Here is a 22,193-nt window from a genome sequence, read left to right as displayed (position 1 = left end):
ACAAGCCTTCAAAGTTAATGTTCTCTTTCTATTGAAGTCTTCTTCATCTTTTGCTGCATTCCAGAAAAGTCATAGGGAATTGAAAGGTTACCAAGTAACATTCCATTGTGTATATATACCACATATTCTTTATCCATTCATCTATTGAAGGGCATCTAGGTTGGTTCCACAACTTAGCTATTGTGAATTGTGCTGCTATAAACATTGGTGTAGCTGCATCCCTGTAGTATGCTGTTTTTAAGTCCTTTGAGTATAAACCAAGAAGTAGGTTAGCTGGGTCAAAAGGTGGTTCCATTCTAGGTTTTCCAAAGAATCTCCATACTGCTTTCCATATTGGCTGTACCATTTTGCAGTCCCACCAGCAATGTATTAATGTGCCTCTTTCTCCACATCCTTGACAACATTTATTGTTCTTTGTATTCTTGATAATTGCCATTCTGACTAGAGTGAGATGGAATCTCAGTGTAGTTTTAATTTTCATTTCTCTAATTGTTAGAGATGATGAATATTTTTTTCATATATTTGTTGACTAATTCTATATCACCTTCTGAGAAATGTCTGTTCATTTCCTTGGCACATTTATTGATTGGTTTATTTGGGTTTTTTGGTGTTAAGATATTTTGAGTTCTTAATATATCCTAGAGATTAGTGCTCAATCTGATGTGTAAGTGGTAAAATTTTGCTCCTAAGCTGTAGGCTCTCTATTCACCTCGATGATTGTTTCTCTTGCAGAGAACAAGTTTTTTAGTTTGAATCCATCCCATTTATTCATTCTTGATTTTGTTTCTTGCACTATAGGAGTCTTATTAAGGAAGTCGGGGGCCTAATTCAAAGTGATGGAGATTTGGGCCTAGGTTTTCTTCTATTAAGCACAGGGTCTCTGCCTTAATTCCTAGGTTGTTGATCCACTTTGAGTTTTGTGCTTGGTAAGAGATTTTGTTGTATATGGATTTCCAGTTTTCCTAGCACCATTTGTTCAAGAGGCTATCTTTTTTTCAGTGCATGTTCTTGGCACCTTTGTCTAATATAATATAATTATAGTTTTGTTGGTTAGTCTCTGTGTCCTCTATTCTGTACCATTGGTCTACTAGTCTGTTTTGGTGCCAATACCATGGTGGTTTTGTTACTATTGCTCTGTAGTATAGTTTCAGGTCTGGTATAGTGATGCCACCTGCTTAACTCTTCTTGCTAAGGATTGCATTAGCTATTCTGGTTCTCTTGTTTTTCCAGATGAGTTTCATGACTGATATGTAGGTTTCAGTCCACATCCACATCTTTCTATTTTTATGAGGAATGTCATTGGGATTTTGATTGGAATTGTATAAAATGTGTATAATTCTTTTGGTAGTATGGTCATTTTGACAATATTAATTCTGCCTATCCAAGAACAAGGGAGATCTTTCCATCTTCTAAGGTCTTCTTTAATTTCTTTCTTTAGCATGCTGCAGTTTTCATCGTAACGATCTTTCACTTCTTTTGTTGATTCCCAGGTTTTTTTTTTTTTTTTGAGGCTATTGTAAATGAGGTAGTTTTCCTAGTTTCTCTTTCTGAGGATTTGTCACTGATACACAGAAATGCCTTTGATTTATGGGTTATTGATTTTGTATCCTTCTACTTTGCTGAATTCATTTATTAGTTCTAGCAGTTTTCTGGTGGAATTTTTTGGGTCTTCTAGGAATAGAATCCTATCTTTGGCAAATAGTGATAATTTGAGTTCTTCTTTTCCTATCCATATCCCTAATTGTTCTGACTAGTGTTTCAAGAACTATATTAAATAGGAGTGGTGAAAGAGGGCATCCCTGTCTTTTTCCAGTTTTTAGAGGGAATGCTTTCAATTTGTCTCCATTTAGAATGATGTTGCCCTGAGGCTTAGCATAGATAGCTTTTACAATGTTAAGATATGTCCTGTTATCCCTAGTTTTTCTAGTGTTTTGAACATGAAAAGGAGCTGTATTTTGTGAAATGCCTTTTCTGCATCTATTGAGATGATCATATGATTCCTATCTTTAAATCTATTGGTGAGATGAACTACATTTATAGATTTCTGTATGTTGAACCAATCTTGCATCCCTGGAATGAATCCCACTTGATCATGGTGCACTATCTTTTTTTAATATGTTTTTGTATTCCATTTGCCAGAATTTTATTGAGAATTTTTGTATCTATGCTCATTAGAGACATTGGTCTGAAGTTTTCTTTCATTGATATGTCTTTGTCTAGCTTTGGCCTCATAGAATGAGTTTGGAAGTATTCATTCTTTTTCTGTTTCATGAAATAATTTGAGGAGTATTGGTGTCAGTTTTTCTTTAAAGGTCTTATAGAACTCAGCTGTGTATGCATCTGATCCTGGGTTTTTCTTGGTTGGTAGGCTTCTGATGGCATCTTCTATTTCATTGCTTGAAATTGATCTGTTTAAATTGTGTATAACATCCTGGTTCAGTTTGGGCAATCATATGACTCTAGAAATTTGTCAATGTTTTTGATATTTTTCATTTTATTGGAGTAAAAATTTTCAAAATAATTTCTAATTACTTTTTGTATTTGTGTAGTGTCCATGGTGATATTTCCTGTTTCATCATGGATGTTAGTAATTTGAGTTTTCTCTTTCCTTCTCTTTTTTAGAATGGCTAAGGGTTTATCAATTTTATTTATTTTTTTAAATAACCAACTTTTTATTTTGTAAATTTTTTTCAGTTGTTTCTTTGTTTCAATTTCATTGATTTCAGCTCTGATTTTAATTATTTCCTGTCTTCTACTACTTTTGGTGATGATTTGTTCTTCTTTTCCTAGGGCCTTGAGATGTAACATTAGGTCATTTGTTGACTTTTTCTTCTTTTAAGGAATGAACTTCATGCAAGAACTTTCCTCTTAGTAGTGTCCCATAGATCATAGATTTTGATATGTTGTATCGGTGTTCTCATTTACCTCTAAGAATTTTTTAATCTCCTCTTTGGTGTCTTTTGCAACCCATTGTTCCTTTAATATTTAGTCTCCAGGTGTTAGAGTAGCTTTTATTGTTTACTTTATCATTGATTTCCAATTTCATTCCATTATGATCTGATAGAATGCAGGTTAGTATCTCTACTTTTTTGTATTTGCTAAGGAAAGAATTCTTTATTTAATCCACTATTAAATGTGCCACTGTCTTATATGAAAATATGGAAAAAAACCCTCACTCACTCAACAGAAATAAAATTCCAGATGAATTAGCAATCTAAATGTTATGACAAAATTATAAGAATATAATATTTAGGGGCATATTTTCAGAGTTAGAAAGTCTTTAACTAAGACTGTACACCCCAAAATCCTAAGTAAAAAAAGGAAGGATTTGACTATAAATGTAAGTATGAAAATTTCTTTGCAAAAGTTACTTTAAACTAAGTTAAAGCAAACTGTCACAACCTGCACCATTATTCAAGAACTGGCGAGGGGCAATGGGGGATTAAGAGAAACACACAAACATTTAGAGAGAAAAGCTGGATCAGGTGAGAAATGGAACTCTGATTGAGAACAGTGACCCAGAGCTAGCTCCACATGTTTATTATATAGGTTTTATCATCAAAAGGTTATTCGTGAGAAAGTTTCTGCAAAGCAGCAGGCTTGAAGGTCACAGTGCAGATGAGACAATTTTGTTTGTCTTACTATGCTCAGAATCTTCTATCCCTAGGAGTCAATGTCTTCATTTCAAGGTCATAACTGATAACCCTGAGCAATTGCCCAGAGCAACCAAGGGCTGGAGTCATCATAGCAACTGGGAAATGTTAACCCTGTACTTTTGCTCAGGGAAATCACAGTGCAAGAACACCAAAACAACCAGGCCATCAGACATCTAGATCCACATCACTGCTCCCCACAGCAAACCACATTTTAGGAGAAAATATTTACAACATTTATAGGTGATATATCTAAATGTTATGACAAAAATCCATAAAGATTCATAATGTTAAATGGATCTTTAAAAATGAGTAAGAAAATATGAAATAACTAAATGAGGAAAAGATAAAAGGACATGAATAGAAAATTGATAGAATAAATACAAACTGCCAGAAGAAGTATGACAAGAAATTCAGCCTAGCTGTTAGTCAAAGAAATGAAAGTTAGAAAAATGATAGGCATGGGTTTTCCTTCTTTGTCAGTTTTTCAAAACTTTAGAATATTGATAGCAAACACAATTAGTGTTGGCAAGGATGTGGAGAAACGTGCATTATTACACCAAGTTGGTAGGAAGATTTTTATTTTTAGTTTTTAGTTTTTGGTACTGGGGGTTGAACCCAGGGCCCTTTACCACTGAGCTAGGTCCCCAACCAAACCCTTTTTATTTTTTTATTTGGAGGTAAGGCCTCACAAAATTGCTAAGGCTGGCCCTGAACTTGTGATTCTCCTGCCTCAGACTCCAGAGCTGCTGAGATTAAAAGTGTGTGCATGGCCCTCGGCCCTTGGTAGGAATTTTATTGCTACAAACCTTTGGGAAGAAATCTAATAAAAATTATTTTAAAATAAATACATATAAACTTTGACCCACAATCCCACATTTTTAAAATACTGTCTTCAGAAGGAGATACTCTAGGGCATAATTATTTATGTCTGAGGATGATAATTTCTTAACTTTCATAATTATAATAATTGGAAATAGCCTTGGAGTTGATTACCTTCTGATGAGGCCTGGAGATTAGCACCAGCTGACTACTTGCTGTTGTATTGCTAGGGCCTTGTTCAAACCTGAGACCCTTACTTGCTCTCTCTCTCTTCAGCCCCCAGCTTAGCTTTCATGTTTTGTCTTCTCTTCCACTACTCTTAATGGCAGAGGAAACCAGGGCCAGTTAACTCATGACATATCACTCAGCTCTGCTGAGGAAATGAATAATAAAGTGTTCTCCCCAGATAATTAAGTTAATCACATGCATAGATAAGAATGCCTCAAAGGTAGGTATAAGAAAAATTTGTATTAGAATTACCTAGACTGTGCATTAAAAATGAAAACCATGGGCTTCACCCCAAACCTCTTCAATCAGAATCACCCAAGATGAGATCTTAGGATGTGCAATTTACCAGCCTCCAGGTAATTCTTGCAAACCCTAAAATTTGAGAATTGATAAGAAGAAAAGTCTAGGAAAAATATGCACCAAAATATCAATGATAGTGGTCTATACATGGTGGAAATTCAAAGAACTTATGCTTTGTTCCTGTGCTTTGATGTATTATTTGAGTATTAAACAACAAACATGTACTATTTTTGCATGGGGGGCAAGAAACAAAAAAATAATATTCTAAAAGGAAATAAGCAGTAGTTGCAAGTCAGTTACTTGCAACTTATAGTATGCTGGTTATGTGTCAGCCTTTTCAGCTGGAGAACCTCCTGCCTTTCACGTTTCTCTCACTCAAGAAAGCATACTGACATATCACTCATTGTGGTTGGGAATTTTCAAATAAAAACTTTAACATTATTGATTGCTTATTTTAGGTTTTCAAACTTGGTTCCTCTGATTCAGCAGATATTGATGATAATGTTTTTCTGAATGAGTTAGAGAAAATTGAAAAATGTCCACAAATTCCAAGTAAGTATTTTTATTAAATTCATAAAGATGATTAATAATACAGAAGACATATTTTAAACTGATATGAGCTATTTTATATCTTTAAATATATTTTGCCTAGTGCTATTTGGCTTGCACAATTTATTATTTCCTCTTGCGTTTATTTAAATTTTGTGTGTATCACCATATATTATAGTATATGTTATTATGATATAGAAATACTAAGGCTTAAATAGTTCTTCATTTTATAAATGACCATTGGTCCTTCACAAAAACCAAGTAGATATTAATGGCAAAAATAAATAATGATGTGAAAAACAGCAGGGCCTCTGAAGTGGGACTCCAAACAATTGCTATATTCCCAGGCAAAATCACGTAGCCCTCTGCAAATCTGTCTAAAATGAACGCACACCTTATATGTACTAGCCACTTTGCTCTGTGTCAGTGTGACAGAATGTGTATTTGACATGATCCCTACTCCAAAGGAGCTGACAGCCTACTAGAGGATCCCCAACCATTGTTTTCCCCACTGCAATTGAACCTCATACCAACACATCCACTGTTGGTACATTTATGATCCAGACTTTAAAAGAGACTGCTGCTGCTGCTTCTACTTCATCAAGTATTTGTATGTCATTTTAGGTAGGATATAATGATTGGAGCATAATAAGTTTTCTTTATGGGGTTTTAGGACAATTTCTAGAGCGGGTATTTCAGTCAGCCAGAACCCATCTTAGCAGTGATGGCTATATGAATCCTAGCTCTCCTCAGGGATACTTTAATGTCTTAGGTGGTTAGCTATGTTCTGTCTTCAGAGTGACCTATTCACACTTCCCTTATTCTGACCAATGGATTTTCTAAAATTGTCGAAATTGTGTTGGCTATGGAATGCCGAATATCATTGCATAACTGTCACAGATTTTATGCCATTTTTTTGCAAAAAAAGTAGAATATGACCACATTATATGAAGCTTTTTTAAAAAAATTGTGCCAGTATAGTAGAAACTATTTTTTACCAAGCTATCTTTGGTGCAAGATTAGGATGCATGAAATACTCATGAACATACATTAATTCAGTTGTATTGATTATACAGTGAAATATAGTGTATTCTATGATCTGAGGTTTATATCCCAAATTCATGTAACTCCTAACCCTCAAGTTAATGCTATTAGGAGGTGAGGCTTCTGGGAAATGATTAGGTCATGAAGGCTCTGTCCTCATGTTTGAAATTAGTGCCCTTATTAAAAAAAAAAAAAGGCCACTTAATGGGGCCACAAAGAGGACACAAAGAGGAAAACAAAAAAGACACAAAGAGGAAAAAGCACCCTTCTATGAACCAAGAGGATGGCTCTCACCAGACACCGAATATGCTGGCATCTTGATATTGGACTTCCAAACCTCCAGAGCCATAAGAAATAAATTTATGTTATTTGTATGTAACTCAGTCTACGGTGTTTTGTTAAAGTGGCCCAGATGGACTAGAAAGAGGAATGTGGAAAGACGAGTAAATGGATTCCAAGTGTGATATACTCCAAACTTTTCATTTATTTGATTATTTGAAGAGTATCTCTTTCCCTTTGCTATTTACTAAGAGTAGCATACTAAAAATTACTCATGAGTGGAAGGAGCAAACTCACTCTTATGGTGTTAGATACAAGATGACCCCCAAACACCTCATGTGGCAATGCAGGAATGTTCAGAGGTGAAATGATTAGATTATGAGAGCTGAATTCTGATTGGTGGAATAGTTCATTTGATGGATTAATAATTTAAGTATCATTTGGTGGTAACTGTAGGCAGGAGGGGCATGGCTGGAGGAAGTAGGGCACTGAGGGCATGCCATTTGTGATGATATTTTGTCCCTGACTCCTTGCTCAGTCTCTCTGCTTCCCAACTGCCATGAGCTGAGAAAATTTCCTCCACCACACTCTTTTCACCACAATGCTCTGCCTCACTGACAGGCCCAGAGCAATGGAATCAGCTGACCATTGACTAAATCTCTGAAACTGTGAATCCAAAATAAACTTTACCTCCTCTAAATTGTTTTTGTCAAGTGTTTGAATCACAACAATGAAAAGCTGACTGACATACTTACAAATCATATTATTATGAAAAAGATCATAAATCGGTCTTCTATCCACATTTTAAAGATTAATTATCCAATTCATGTCTAAACAATACCTAGTGTTTTCTAAGACAATTTTTCATTTTAGAAAATATACTCTAAAACAGAAAATTTGCAAGATTGTAATAAAAATAGAGATTATTCTCGGTTATATTACCTTTTACCTTATTTTTCTCTCTAGATTTTGACTGGCAGTGGATTATCTTAGATGGTCCAGTGGATACTTTGTGGATAGAGAATCTAAATTCTGTGTTTGATGAAACTAGAACACTGTTCCTAGCAAACAGTGAGAGAATAGTTTTAACTAGCAAGATAAGAGTTATTTTTGAAATGGATACTCTCTCTCAGGCCAGTCCTGCTACTGTTAGCCGGTGTGCAATGATATATATGGTAAGTTTTCAAAAAATTTTCTTAACAAAGAAAACATGTTGTTTAGGATAGTAGCCAGTCACTATTGATAGCACTTTAATGTTTATTTTACTTTTACCTCTGGATCCAGAAGCACAACCCAGTAGTTCAGAAGTTTTGTGACCCCAAAGTCTCATAATCTAGAATTGAATATGAATGCATTTATTACTTAATTCAATTACTCTCAATAATTGAAGTGTCAATATTTTCCCCAACTGTAAGTAGTGCTTTCAATTAGACAGGTTAGGCTACTGGTGTGAACTAATTTTCCAACAGAAGAAATATTTCCCCGAGACCTTTTCTTACTCTTAGAACTTGGAAAACACATTGCCAAGACAGTAGTGAGGAGGTAAAAGACACCACAAAAAAATAAGTATATTCTATAAATGAAATTAATTATTAGCTATGATTAGCTCTGTGCTATAATATAGCTAATTAAGTCCAGGATTACTTCTAGGTAAGCAGTTCCCCTCACCACATACACTGCCTCAATACACCTCCCTACACATACTCCTCCAATTGCCTGTTGTCTGATAAAACTATGGTCAGAAACATATATCATTCCAGAGAATGATAATTACTTGAGCTGTTTTTGACCACTTGCCCTTTAATGAATAATAACTCTAAGCCATATTTGGCAGAGGACACTGATAAAGCAAAAAGAAAGTAGGAGGACAGCATATTTTTTAATTTACTTAAGATTTTCTTATGCTTTTTATTATTAGGATCCTGTTGATCTGGGATGGGAGCCTTATGTCAAGTCATGGCTTTCAAAAACCTCTAAAATCATGAATCAATCAGGAGTGGATTGTCTTGAATTCTTGATTCACAAAAGTGTCACTGATGGACTAAAATTTATAAAGAAGCATCAGAAATTTCAGCCATTTCCTGTACAGGACATAACAGTTATTATAACTCTCTGCAGAATTCTTGATGCTTTCTTTGAATTCATGAGTAGAAACGGAGGATTTGGAGAAGGTGAGTTTTTCCCCCTAAGTCACATTAATGATATTACAGCTTTGCCAGTCAATGGCAATTTATCATCTTCTGTAAAAGAAAATGAAGCCAGAAATTTTCAATTTATTTGGACCAACAGCAAATATGCACATGGAACAAACTAAAAATCCTTCATGGGGAGCATATCAATAAAAGTAAATTAAAATCATACACAATATTATAAGATGACAAAAAAACCTGAAGAACCCTTTGAGGTTTTCTATTAGGGAAGATTTTTTTTTGCCATGTTTCAACAATTCTTTGAGTTAATAGGGAAAACTGTTAAAAATTCTAATTGTAAGTTTTAATCATACAAAATCATAAATATGCAAAGTAGTAAAACATATATAAGGAGAAACAAGTAGATTTAGAAATCAGTATAGCATTATGAATAAAGGCAACTCAAATATCCATCCTAATTTTATTTTAGAGTGAAAGTCATCTTGACCAATAAAAAAGAGAGGTTATTAATTGTAAAAGACAGATTAAGAATATAGTATATGTATGTGTGTGTGTGTGTGTGTGTGTGTGTGTGTGTGAGAGAGAGAGAGAGAGAGAGAGAGAGAGAGAGAGAGAGAAGAAAATATATGAAAAAATGGCTGACAGAACTACAAGGTTAAATAAGCATATCTGTTATCTGTGGGCTGGGGAAATAGCTCAGTTGGTAGAGTGCTTGCCTTGCATGCACAAGGCCCTGGGTTCAATCCTCAGCAACAATTTTTTTTAAAAAAAGCATATCTGTAATCTGGTTAGAGATGTTAGAAACTCCTCTAGAAGTCCTCCTATATAACATACAAAGAGGTTTTTAAGGTCCTAAGACAGAGGGCAATAAAAACTCAGGACCAGGACTTAGAAATCAGAGTGGTCAACTCCAGAGAAAACTAAGTGGATAACTCCAACACTTAGGGTGGAGGCATAAGAGCAAATAATTACTCCAGTTTTTAAAACCCCAGACCTCCTTCAACCCTCTGAGGAATACATTACTAAAAGTTTCAATGATGGCTCTCTGTAGACCAGAAACTGAACAAGATTTAATGATAGCAATGAAGATAATAGGACCCTGGAAAATAAAGGCCAAATAGTGGTCCTTAACCTCCAGAAACAGATGAAAGGAGCAGGGAAGATATGAGTTTCAGAGAGTTATGAAGATAAGTAATAGAATATAGAATCATCAGGAGTGAAACATATGTGCCGGCAACAAGGTACCAGAAGCTTGTGTCATGAGAAGAAATCAAGGATGAGTGTCCAGGAGGTTAAGAGTAGTTGCTCCAGTAAGCCATTATAATCTCTTGTCCATTTCCAGAACTGAGCTATGTTTCAGGTTTAGAGCCATTGACAAAACAGAAGGTTGGGACCCTCTAAAATAAAATGGAACACATTTACAAAAATAATGGTACTGGTTCTTCTCCGAAGGGAACTACAGCCATTTATTTGGGTGACTTCCACTAGAGAATGAAGCATATTCAAAAGAATTTTAGAATTGTAGGACAGAGGGTCTGACTTGACATTAATATCCAGAAACCAAAGGCATCTTCATGTCCATCTCAATTAGAGACCATTCATATGAGGACTAGGGAATAAATGATGTACAGAATTCTGACCAAAGTTCAGTTTACTAGATAGAGTTCACTAGGACCCCACCTCCTGGTTATTTTCCTGATCCCAAAATATATAACTGGATTTAATGTACTTAATCCTTTGACCAAATGGGGTCTTTAGACTGGGATAAAAAATATATAGTGGGAAAGGTCAAATGGAAATCTCTGAAATTCCGTCTGAATTGTCTCTAAATAATAATTTTAAAAGTGTCACTTTCAGGTTTGTGGGGAGAGGATGGTAGAAATTAATGCTACCCTTAAAGATTTTAAGGATTCAGGAATGGCATCTCCTTTGCATCTCAGTTTAATTTATTAGTCTGCAGCCAGCAGAAACAGATCCTAGAGGATGACAATAGGCTACACAAACTGAATTAAGTAATAGTCCCAAATATAGCTACAATGCCAGAAAGACTGTCTCTTCTAGAAGAATAAGGAGGTAGAAAGTTGAAAAAGATCATCTATAATGATTTCAATTTTTTTCTCATAAAATTAGAGCCAAAGTTATCTCTATTGAGTTGAGGGAGGTGAAATGTTGGCTTGAAGTATGTGGGAAAAACTGAATGGTCATTGTGGGGATGTGAGAGCATATTCCTTAAGAATAAATTTTAAAAATTTACTGTTTACATTGAGGGTTCATTTGAGAGCAGAAATCATGATCTTAAATTTTGGGAAGAATGAAGATGTAATTAGGAGGAACATGGAAGTAGAATCATCTAGTAGAAGATGGAAATTTAATCCAAAGATTGCCCTTTACTTTCTCAACTACTAGCAATTATGTAACCTTGCAGAAATTCATTCATTGGTATATATTGGATGTTTTATTATCTCTTATAATTGCTGAATAAGAATGGTTAGTCCTAATATATAATTTGGGGCCTGAATCTCATTTTATATTTGACACATTTTCTCTTTTGGATCATTAATTGGAGACATCCTATTCCAAAGAGATGGCACAAAGATTCGTCAGATTCATTTTATTTGTCACCTTGCAAAGTATAGCAAAAGAAAGCTGACAGTACAGCACTGATGTAACATCAAAGTCAATCACAATCAAAAAATAAAAGAAAAATTAGACCTCATCTGAATTAAAATCTTTTGAGCATAAAAAGTCATTATCAACAGAAAAGATAACTCACAAAATGGGAATTTTCAAAGCATTTATTTTATAGAGATTAATATCCAGAATATATAAAGAACTCATACTACTCATCAGCAACAAAAAAATCAACAACCATTTTTAAAATGGGCAAATGATGATAGACATTTCTCCAAAGAAGATAGACATATGACCAACAAGCACATTAAAATATGCACAACAGGAGGATTCCAACATGGCGGCGGGCGCAGAGAGATCAAGTCTCTGACCTCTTCAGCTGTGCAGGCATAGGGAGTCGTAAAAAACCTAAATCTGTTTGCTCAGGATCACTAGGCAATGCTGAGATGACGTGGATCTGGGGCGAACAGTCTGGGCCTCTCAGAACACACTCTGAGCCCGGATCGGCTGAATTCAAGCTCCTGTTCGCCTGCTTCCCGCAGACAAACAGCTGTGACTCAGCACTAATCCATCCGGCTGAAACAACTGGTCAGCCCTTCTCATCCTACGGAGGTAAATGCCTACCGAGCCTTCATAAGTAGTGGCCACAGGTTTGAAACGGGGCTTGGGAGAGACAGTAAGGACCCACCTGTTGCAGTGGTCGACCAGCAAAGGGAAACGAACTGTCGCCATTTGCAAGAGATACCACCATGGCAGAGAACTGATGTCATCAGACTGCGGCGGAGGAGATAACTTCATTGAAACCTGCGGCTACAGGTGTGTAATTCCCTAGCCTTCCCTCTCCACACATCGGGGAAACCTTAAGGGCCCCTCCCAGCTCTCCCATAAGGGCCCCTCCCAGCTCTCCCGTGAGCACGATAGCCAGACCCAGGGAATCAGAGGTGGCGCGGGACACCCGGCGCGGAACTACCGCTCCCACCAGTTCTGACAGCTGAGATCTCTTGCACCAGCTACTGGGAGAGTGGCTACCGGAGGGCAAGTAAAATTCGCTGAGGATTCTCAGCCCCAAACTCTACAAACTTAGGGTCTGAGGGAATGGCAAACTGGAAAAGTGTGCCCAGTCGTTCATGAAAACAGGGCTCCCGGGAGCAGACCTGGCGTGTAGCCATTATTGTGGTGAGTGGCACCCGTAAGAGGGGCCTGGCTAGAGGAAAAGTGGGAAGTGACTAGACACAAGAGGAGGCCCTAGGCACTCAGGATTGGAGACTCGCCCAGTCTGGGAGGAGCCGCTGCACAGTGATTGGTTCCCGCGTATTGACAGGAGAAACTTGGCCTGGTGGGCACAGCACCACCTACTGGAAGAGAAGTTAATCAAACTCTAAGACTGCATTTATTAGTTTTTTTTTTTCTTTTCTATTTTTTTTTTTGATTTGGGTTTTTCTTTCATTTTCATTTTTCTTTCTTGTTGTTTTTTTAATTTTTTTTTACAATTTTTTTTAATTTTTTTTCTTCTAATTTTAATTTAATTTTTTTTAAAATTTTTTTTCTTTTTTTATTCCTATTTTTTTTCTTCTTTTGTCTTTTCATTTCTTTTCAATTATCTTATCCCCCCTTCCTTGAACTCTACCTGCTTACTCTCATTCTCTTTAGTGACTTCTTCCCTTCCCTTCTAATACCTTTCCTCCCAAGCATCTAACAAATTTATAGGAGTAAACAGTAACTCAGCAGTCAAACAGAACAAGAAGTAACATGAGCAGCTTCAAAAAGCAAGGAAGAAAAGGAGTACAAACAATGCAGGACAGCCTAAATATTCAGGAGGACCTAGAGTCATCAGAAAAATGGTCATATAAAGAACTCAAGGAACACCTTAGACAGATGGAATGGAACCTTAAAGAGGATACAAGACAGCAAATTCAAGCAGCGAAAGAACACATTGAGAATGAATTACATAAACAGATAAAAGAAGAAGTTAAGCATCTTTATCAGGAGATAGAGATTATAAAAAATAATCAAACAATAATTCTAGAAATGAAGGAAACGATAAACCAAATTAAAAACTCAATTGAGAGTATCACTAACAGAGTGGAGCAAGTAGAAGCCAGAACGTCAGATAATGAAGACAAAATATATCATCTTGAAGAGTCTAGCCAACTCAGAAAGGCTGGTAAAAAATCACGAGAAAAACATCCAAGAGTTATGGGATAACATAAAAAAACCAAACTTACGAGTCATCAGGATAGAAGAAGGTACAGAGATTCAAACCAAGGGAATGAGTAACCTGCTGAATGAAATAATTACAGAAAACTTTCCAGAAATAAAAAAGGAAACAGATATACAAATTGAAGATGCATACAGGACACCGAGCACACAAAATCACAGTAGACCAACGCCAAGACACATTGTTATGAAGATATCCAATATACAGAACAAAGAGAAAATATTAAAAGCTACAAGAGAAAGGAGACAGATTACATTCAGGGGTAAACCAATAAGGTTAACAAAGGATTTTTCATCACAGACACTGAAAGCAAGAAGGTCATGGAACAATGTATTTCAAACACTGAAAGACAATGGATGCCAACCAAGAATTCTGTATCCAGCAAAATTAAACTTCAGGTATGACAACGAAATAAAAACCTTTCATGATAAACAAAAGTTAAAAGAATTTGCAGCCAGAAAACCAGCATTGCAAACCATTTTGAGCAAAACACTACGCGAGGAAGAAATGAAAAACAATAACCAAAACCATCAGTAGGAAGTGCCTCGGTAAAGACAGAGGGCGAGGGGAAAGATAATCATGGAGAAACAAACTAAATTTTTTTAAAAAAAGGATAAGTAATCAAACATGGATGGAAGTACAAACCATATATCAATAGTAACTCTGAATGTTAATGGCTTAAACTCTCCAATAAAGCGACATAGGCTGGTATCATGGATTAAAAAAAAAAAATCCAACAATATGCTGCCTCCAGGAGACACATCTGATTGGAAAAGACATACACAGGCTGAAGGTGAAAGGATGGGAAAAAATATACCATGCACATGGTCCTCGAAAGCAAGCAGGGGTGGCCATCCTCATATCGAATAAAATCGACTTCAAGACTAAGTTAATCAAAAGGGATAAAGAAGGACATTATATACTGTTAAAAGGAACCATTCACCAACAAGACATAATAATTATCAATATTTGTGCACCAAATAATGGTGTTGCGACATTCATAAAACAAATTCTCCCCAAGTTCAAGAATCAAATAGACCACAACACAATTATTATGGGTGACTTCAACACACCTCTCTCACCATTGGACAGATCCTCCAAACAAAAGTTGAATAAAGAAACTATAGAACTCAATATCACAATCAATAACCTAGACTTAAATGACATATATAGAATATATCAACCATCATCAAATGGATATACTTTTTTCTCAGCAGCACATGGATCCTTTTCAAAAATAGACCATATATTATGCCATAGGGCGACCCTCAGTAAATATAAAGGGGTGGAGATAATACCTTGCATTTTATCTGATCATAATGGTGTGAAACTGGAAATCAATGATAAAAGAAGGAAGGAAAAATCCTACATCACATGGAAAATGAACAATATGTTACTGAATGATCAATGGGTTACAGAAGACATAAAAGAGGAAATCAAAAAATTCTTAGAGATAAATGAAAATACAGACACAACATATCGGAATCCGTGGGACACAATGAAAGCAGTTTTAAGAGGAAAATTCATCGCCTGGTGGTCATTCCTCAAAAAAAGAAAAAACCAACAAATAAATGAGCTCACACTTCATCTCAAAGCCCTAGAAAAGGAAGAGCAAAACAACAGCAAATGTAGCAGAAGGCAAGAAATAATTAAAATCAGAGCGGAAATCAATGAAATTGAAACAAAAGAAACTATTGAAAAAATTAACAAAACTAAAAGTTGGTTCTTCGAAAAAATAAATAAGATCGACAGACCTTTAGCCATGCTAACGAAGAGAAGAAGAGAGAGAACTCAAATTACTAACATACGGGATGAAAAAGGCAATATCACAACAGATGCTACAGAAATACAGAAGACAATTAGAAATTATTTTGAAAACCTATATTCCAATAAAATAGAAGATAGTGAAGACATCGATAAATTTCTTAAGTCATATGATTTGCCCAGACTGAGTCAGGAGGATACACACAATTTGAACAGACCAATATCAATGGATGAAATTGAAGAAGCCATCAAAAGACTACCAACCAAGAAAAGCCCAGGACCGGATGGGTATACAGCGGAGTTTTACAAAACCTTTAAAGAAGAATTAATACCAATACTTTTCAAGTTATTTCAGGAAATAGAAAAATAGGGAGCTCTTCCAAATTCATTCTATGAGGCCAACATCACCCTGATTCCGAAACCAGACAAAGACACCTCAAAGAAAGAAAACCACAGACCAATATCTCTAATGAACCTAGATGCAAAAATCCTCAATAAAATTCTGGCGAATCGAATACAAAAACACATCAAAAAAATAGTGCACCATGATCAAGTAGGATTCATCCCTGGGATGCAAGGATGGTTCAATATATGGAAATCAATAAATGTTATTCACCACATCAATAGACTTAAAGATAAGAACCATATGATCATCTCGATAGATGCAGAGAAAGCATTCGACAAAGTACAGCATCCCTTTATGTTCAAAACATTAGAAAAACTAGGGATAACAGGAACTTACCTCGACATTGTAAAAGCTATCTATGCTAAGCCTCAGGCTAGCATCATTCTGAATGGACAAAAGTTAAAGGCATTCCCTTTAAAATCCGGAACAAGACAGGAATGCCCTCTATCACCACTTCTATTCAATATAGTTCTCGAAACACTGGCCAGAGCAATTAGACAGACGAAAGAAATTAAAGGCATAAAAATTGGAAAAGAAGAACTTAAATTATCACTATTTGCAGATGACATGATTCTATACCTAGAAGACCCAAAAGGGTCTACAAAGAAACTACTAGAACTAATAAATGAATTCAGCAAAGTGGCAGGATATAAAATCAACACGCATAAATCAAAGGCATTTCTGTATATCAGCGACAAAACTTCTGAAACGGAAATGAGGAAAAACACTCCATTCACAATATCCTCAAAAAAAATAAAATACTTGGGAATCAACCTAACACAAGAGGTGATAGACTTATACAATGAAAACTACAGAACCCTAAAGAGAGAAATTGAAGAAGATCTTAGAAGATGGAAAAATATACCCTGTTCATGGATAGGCAGAACTAACATCATCAAAATGGCGATATTACCAAAAGTTCTCTATAGGTTTAATGCAATGCCAATCAAAATCCCAATGGCATTTCTTGTAGAAGTAGATAAAGCAATCATGAAATTCATATGGAAAAATAAAAGACCCAGAATAGCAAAAGCAATTCTAAACAGGAAGTGTGAATCAGGCGGTATAGCGATACCAGATTTCAAACTATATTACAGAGCAATAGTGACAAAAACAGCATGGTACTGGTACCAAAACAGGCGGGTGGACCAATGGTATAGAATAGAGGACACAGAGACTAATCCACAAAGTTACAACTATCTTATATTTGATAAAGGGGCTAAAAGCATGCAATGGAGGAAGGATAGCATCTTCAACAAATGGTGTTGGGAAAACTGGAAATCCATATGCAACAAAATGAAACTGAATCCCTTTCTCTCGCCATGCACAAAAGTTAACTCAAAATGGATCAAGGAGCTTGATATCAAATCAGAGACTCTGCGCCTGATAGAAGAAAAAGTTGGCTCCGATCTACATATTGTGGGGTCGGGCTCCAAATTCCTTAATAGGACACCCATAGCACAAGAGTTAATAACAAGAATCAACAAATGGGACTTACTTAAACTAAAAAGTTTTTTCTCAGCAAGAGAAACAATAAGAGAGGTAAATAGGGAGCCTACATCCTGGGAACAAATTTTTACTCCTCACACTTCAGATAGAGCCCTAATATCCAGAGTATACAAAGAACTCAAAAAATTAGACAATAAGATAACAAATAACCCAATCAACAAATGGGCCAAGGACCTGAACAGACACTTCTCAGAGGAGGATATACAATCAATCAACAAGTACATGAAAAAATGCTCACAATCTCTAGCAGTCAGAGAAATGCAAATCAAAACCACCCTAAGATACCATCTCACTCCAGTAAGATTGGCAGCCACTATGAAGTCAAGCAACAACAAGTGCTGGCGAGGATGTGGAGAAAAGGGTACACTTGTACATTGCTGGTGGGACTGCAAATTGGTGCGGCCAACTTGGAAAGCAGTTTGGAGATTCCTGGGAAAGATGGGAATGGAACCACCATTTGACCCTGCTATTGCCCTTCTCGGACTATTCTCTGAAGACCTTAAAAGAGCATGCTACAGGGATACTGCCACATCGATGTTCATAGCAGCACAATTCACAATAGCTAGACTGTGGAACCAACCCAGATGCCCTTCAATAGATGAATGGATAAAAAAAATGTGGCATCTATACACAATGGAGTACTATGCAGCAATAAAAAATGACAAAATCATAGAATTTGCAGGGAAATGGATGGCACTAGAGCAGATTATGCTTAGTGAAGCTAGCCAATCCCTAAAAAACAAATACCAAATGTCTTCTTTGATATAATGAGAGCAACTATGAACAGAGCAGGGAGGAAGAGCAGGAAGAAAAGATTAACATTAAAAAGAGACATGAGATGGGAGGGAAAGGGAGAGAAAAGGGAAATTGCATGGAAATGAAGGGAGAGCCTCATTGCTATACAAAATTACATATAAGAGGTTGTGAGGGGAATGGGAAAATAAACAAGGAGAGAAATGAATTACAGTAGATGGGGTAGAGAGAGAAGATGGGAGGGGAGGGGAGGGGAGATAGTAGGGGATAGGAAAGGTAGCAGAATACAACAATTACTAATAGGGCATTATGTAAAATTGTGGATGTGTAACCGACGTGATTCTGCAATCTGCATTTGGGGTAAAATTGGGGGTTCATAACCCACTTCAATCTAATGTATGAAATATGATATGTCAAGAGCTTTGTAATGTTGTGAACAACCAATTAAAAAAAATGAAAAAAAATATGCACAACATCACTAATCATTAAGGATATGAAAATTGAAATGAGTTAATACTTCCCACCTGTTGGGATGACTATTAATAAATAAAAAATAAGTGTTAGCATGTATATGGAGAAAATGGAACCTTCATACATCACTGATGAGAATGTAAAATGATCCAGCCACTATGGAAAATGGTATGGCAGTTCCTCAAAAAATTAAATATAGAATTACCACTACTTGACCCAGCAATTTCCCTTCTAGTGTTTACCCAAAATAATTGGAAGCAAATACTCTTAACAGATATTTCTACACCAACGTTCATAGCAGCATTATTCACAGTAGCTGAAAAGTAAGAATCTTATTTTTTTTATTTGTTTTAATTAGTTACACATGACAGTACAATGACCTTGACATATCATACATTTGAATCAGATGGGATACAATATCTCATTTTTCTGAGTATACAGGTTGCAGAATCACATTGGTCATGCATTCACATATATATTCACAGTAATAATAATGTCTGTTTCATTCTATTATCCTTCCTATCTCCCCAACCCCTCCTCTCCCCTCCCATCACTTCTCTCTACCTAATCTAGAGTAATGCTATTCTTTTTTTTCTCACATCTTCATACATGTATTTTGTATAACAATGAGGATCTCCTTCTACCATCCATGCAATTCCCCTTCTCCCTCCCTTTCCCTCCCACCCCTCTTTCCTATGTAGAGGTAATCTTCTTCCCATGCTCTTCCTCTCTTCCCCATTTTGAGTCACCCCCTTATATCAGAGAAGTCATTCAGCATTTGTTTTTTTGGAGATTGAGTAACTTCACTTAGCATAATCTGCTCTAATGCCATCCATTTCCCTGCAAATGCCATGATCTTATTATTTTTTAGTGCTGAGTAATATTCCATTGTGTATATATGCCACATTTTTTTTTATTCATTCATCCATTGAAAGGCATCTAGGTTGGCTTCACAATCTAACTATTGTGAATTGTGCTGCTATAAACATTGATGTGGCTGTGTCCCTGTAGTATGCTGTTTTTAGGTCCATTGGGTATATGTCCAAGAAGAGGAATAGCTGGGTCAAATGGTGGTTCCATTCCCAGCTTTCCAAGGAATCTCCATACTGCTTTCCAAATTGGCTGCACCAATTTGCAGTCCCACCAACAGTGTATGAGTGTACCTTTTTCCCCCGCATCCTCACAGCACTTGTTGTTGTTTGACTTCCTAATGGCTGCCATTCTTACTGGAGTGAGATGGTATCTTAGAGTAGTTTTAATTTGCATTTCTCTGATTGCTAGAGATGATGAGAATTTTTTTGTATACTTTTTGATTGATTGTATATCCTCTTCTGAGAAGTGTCTGTTCAGGTCCTTGGCCCATTTGTTGATTGGGTTATTTATTTATTTTGTTTGTTTGTTTAGCTTTTTGAGTTATTTGTATACCCTAGAGATTAGAGCTCTATCTGAGGTGTGAGGGGTAAAAATTTGTTCCCAGGATGTAGGCTCCCTATTCACCTCACATATTATTTCTTTTGCTGAGAAAAAACTTTTTAGTTTGAATCCATCCCATTTAATGAAAGGTACTAACACTTTAATGGTTCTAAAATGGTGGGTAATAGCATTATGGGTAGCATTATTTTCTTCTTTATACTTTTATCTATTTTCTCAATGTCCCATGAGAAATATATTTTACTTTATTATTAAAAAATAGATATTAAAAAGAAAAAAATAAGCTTAAAAGACTAATGAATAATCATTTAAACTGAGTTCCTCTATGGAATGGGTAACTTGTAGGGATGGGAGGAGACAGCTACAATCTGCCTACAATGATGTATGTGAAAAGATATTCTCTTACTGACAGTCCACTAAACAGTGTTATAAATTAAACGTCATGAATTAACTAGCTAAATTTTAGGTTTGTTATTAATTGTACAAAAATACTCTTTCCTTTTTAAGGTGATCCGAATAACACTTCAACTAAGGAAACAAAAGATTCTACCAAATTGAAGGAACCAGAAAAGAGGTCAGCTACATTCATTGGACAAATCTAGTAGGAACCAAATACTCAAATACATACAGGATTACTTGTCAACACCCCAGTACTTTTGTGATTTTATAATATCAAAATCCACTTCAAGTCCACAAATCACCATATTTTTATACTAATTTTTTAAAAATAAGATTATATGGATACTTCTGTCCAGTCTCTGTACATATTGGAAAAATGAATAAAATGACATGAATTTAATTTATGAATCTGTCATTTATGAGCTATGAAATATATTTGGTTACTAAATATTTTTAATCTTTGATTATCTCAGTTATAAAATGAAATAATAATGTGATGTGCTAGGTACGTAGAATAGAGCCTGCCTGGTACATAGTTAAGTGCTCAATAAATGATATCTTTGAATATTGATTAGTGTAACATTTCTTCTGCTATTTTTTTTATGATATGAGCATTACTATTGGGGCCTTCCTACATCTCATTATGAGTCTCTGAGACCATTCATGTCACATTCACTCTTGAAAAAGAAGACATTCTAAATAGACTTTCCGGGGCTGGGGATGTGGCTCAAAGGATAGCACACTCGCCTGGCATGCACGGGGCGCTGGGTTCGATCCTCAGCACCACATAAAAATAAAATAAAGATGTTGTGTCCATGAAAAACTAAAAAATAAATTTTAAAAAATAAACTTTCCACTGTCAGCTCTGCCTTCACATCTATTCACTTATCTCCGTCTTGATTATGACATCTGAGCCCAAACTTCCATCATTTCTTTCCTATACTGTTGCAATAGACTCCCAATTGGTTTTCCCAATTCTTCTAGTCATTTCTCAACACAATTGGAGATTTTTTAAAAAATTTGAAATAGTTGAGTAGCCATAAAAGAATATTTATAAAATATAAACTTAATAACTTCCCATTACTCTCAGAGTAGAAGAAAAATATCTTGGCTAGTTTAAAAAGTCCCTGTCCATCTCTCCAGAGTCATGACCTAATCTTTCCTCTAACTGTGCTTCAGTGACACTGGCTTTTGTTTCCCTCCACTTCCTCAAACTAGCAGTGATCCTTTGATTTCAGGGTCTTGGCACATGTGTCCCTTCTGCTCAAAATTCTATACTTCTATGTTTTGCCAAAGCCCAATCATTCTTCAGGTATCAATTTAACTGGTGCTTCAAAAAAGACCTTCCCTAACTTCTGCAATCTAAATTAGTTATCCCTGCTATTATTCTTCATGATATGCTTGACTCTTTATTCTTTATTCTTATCGTGATTTAGTATTAATTTTCCTTTCCTGTGAAAAGGGGATTCTGATTTTGTTCAGAGTAACTGATATGTTATAGCCACTCAATAATATTTGCCAAAAGAACTATCACATATTACACAGGGCTAGAAATTTCAGACAAGATTGTGTAAATGCTTGTACAT

At 35.8% G+C, this 22,193-nt stretch overlaps 1 protein-coding gene across 1 annotated transcript in view; it reads left to right on the top strand.

The window, feature by feature from the left end:
• The window catches only part of DNAH14 (dynein axonemal heavy chain 14), a gene marked incomplete at both ends in the record, with an annotated part of 361,185 nt that overhangs the window by 162,828 nt on the left and 176,164 nt on the right, over nucleotides 1–22,193 (top strand). Inside the window, 5 exons of the mRNA XM_081298208.1 lie at nucleotides 5,462–5,555; nucleotides 6,226–6,327; nucleotides 7,842–8,050; nucleotides 8,794–9,046; nucleotides 20,716–20,782. Of these exons, the coding sequence (XP_081154334.1) occupies nucleotides 5,462–5,555; nucleotides 6,226–6,327; nucleotides 7,842–8,050; nucleotides 8,794–9,046; nucleotides 20,716–20,782 (725 nt within the window). The remainder of the gene's footprint in view (nucleotides 1–5,461; nucleotides 5,556–6,225; nucleotides 6,328–7,841; nucleotides 8,051–8,793; nucleotides 9,047–20,715; nucleotides 20,783–22,193) is intronic.

The sequence above is a fragment of the Spermophilus citellus genome (assembly GCF_964194105.1).
Source record: "Spermophilus citellus genome assembly, chromosome: 6".
In the NCBI taxonomy this organism is placed as follows: Eukaryota; Metazoa; Chordata; class Mammalia; order Rodentia; family Sciuridae; genus Spermophilus; species Spermophilus citellus.
This window is presented reverse-complemented; position numbering and strand designations above follow the sequence as displayed.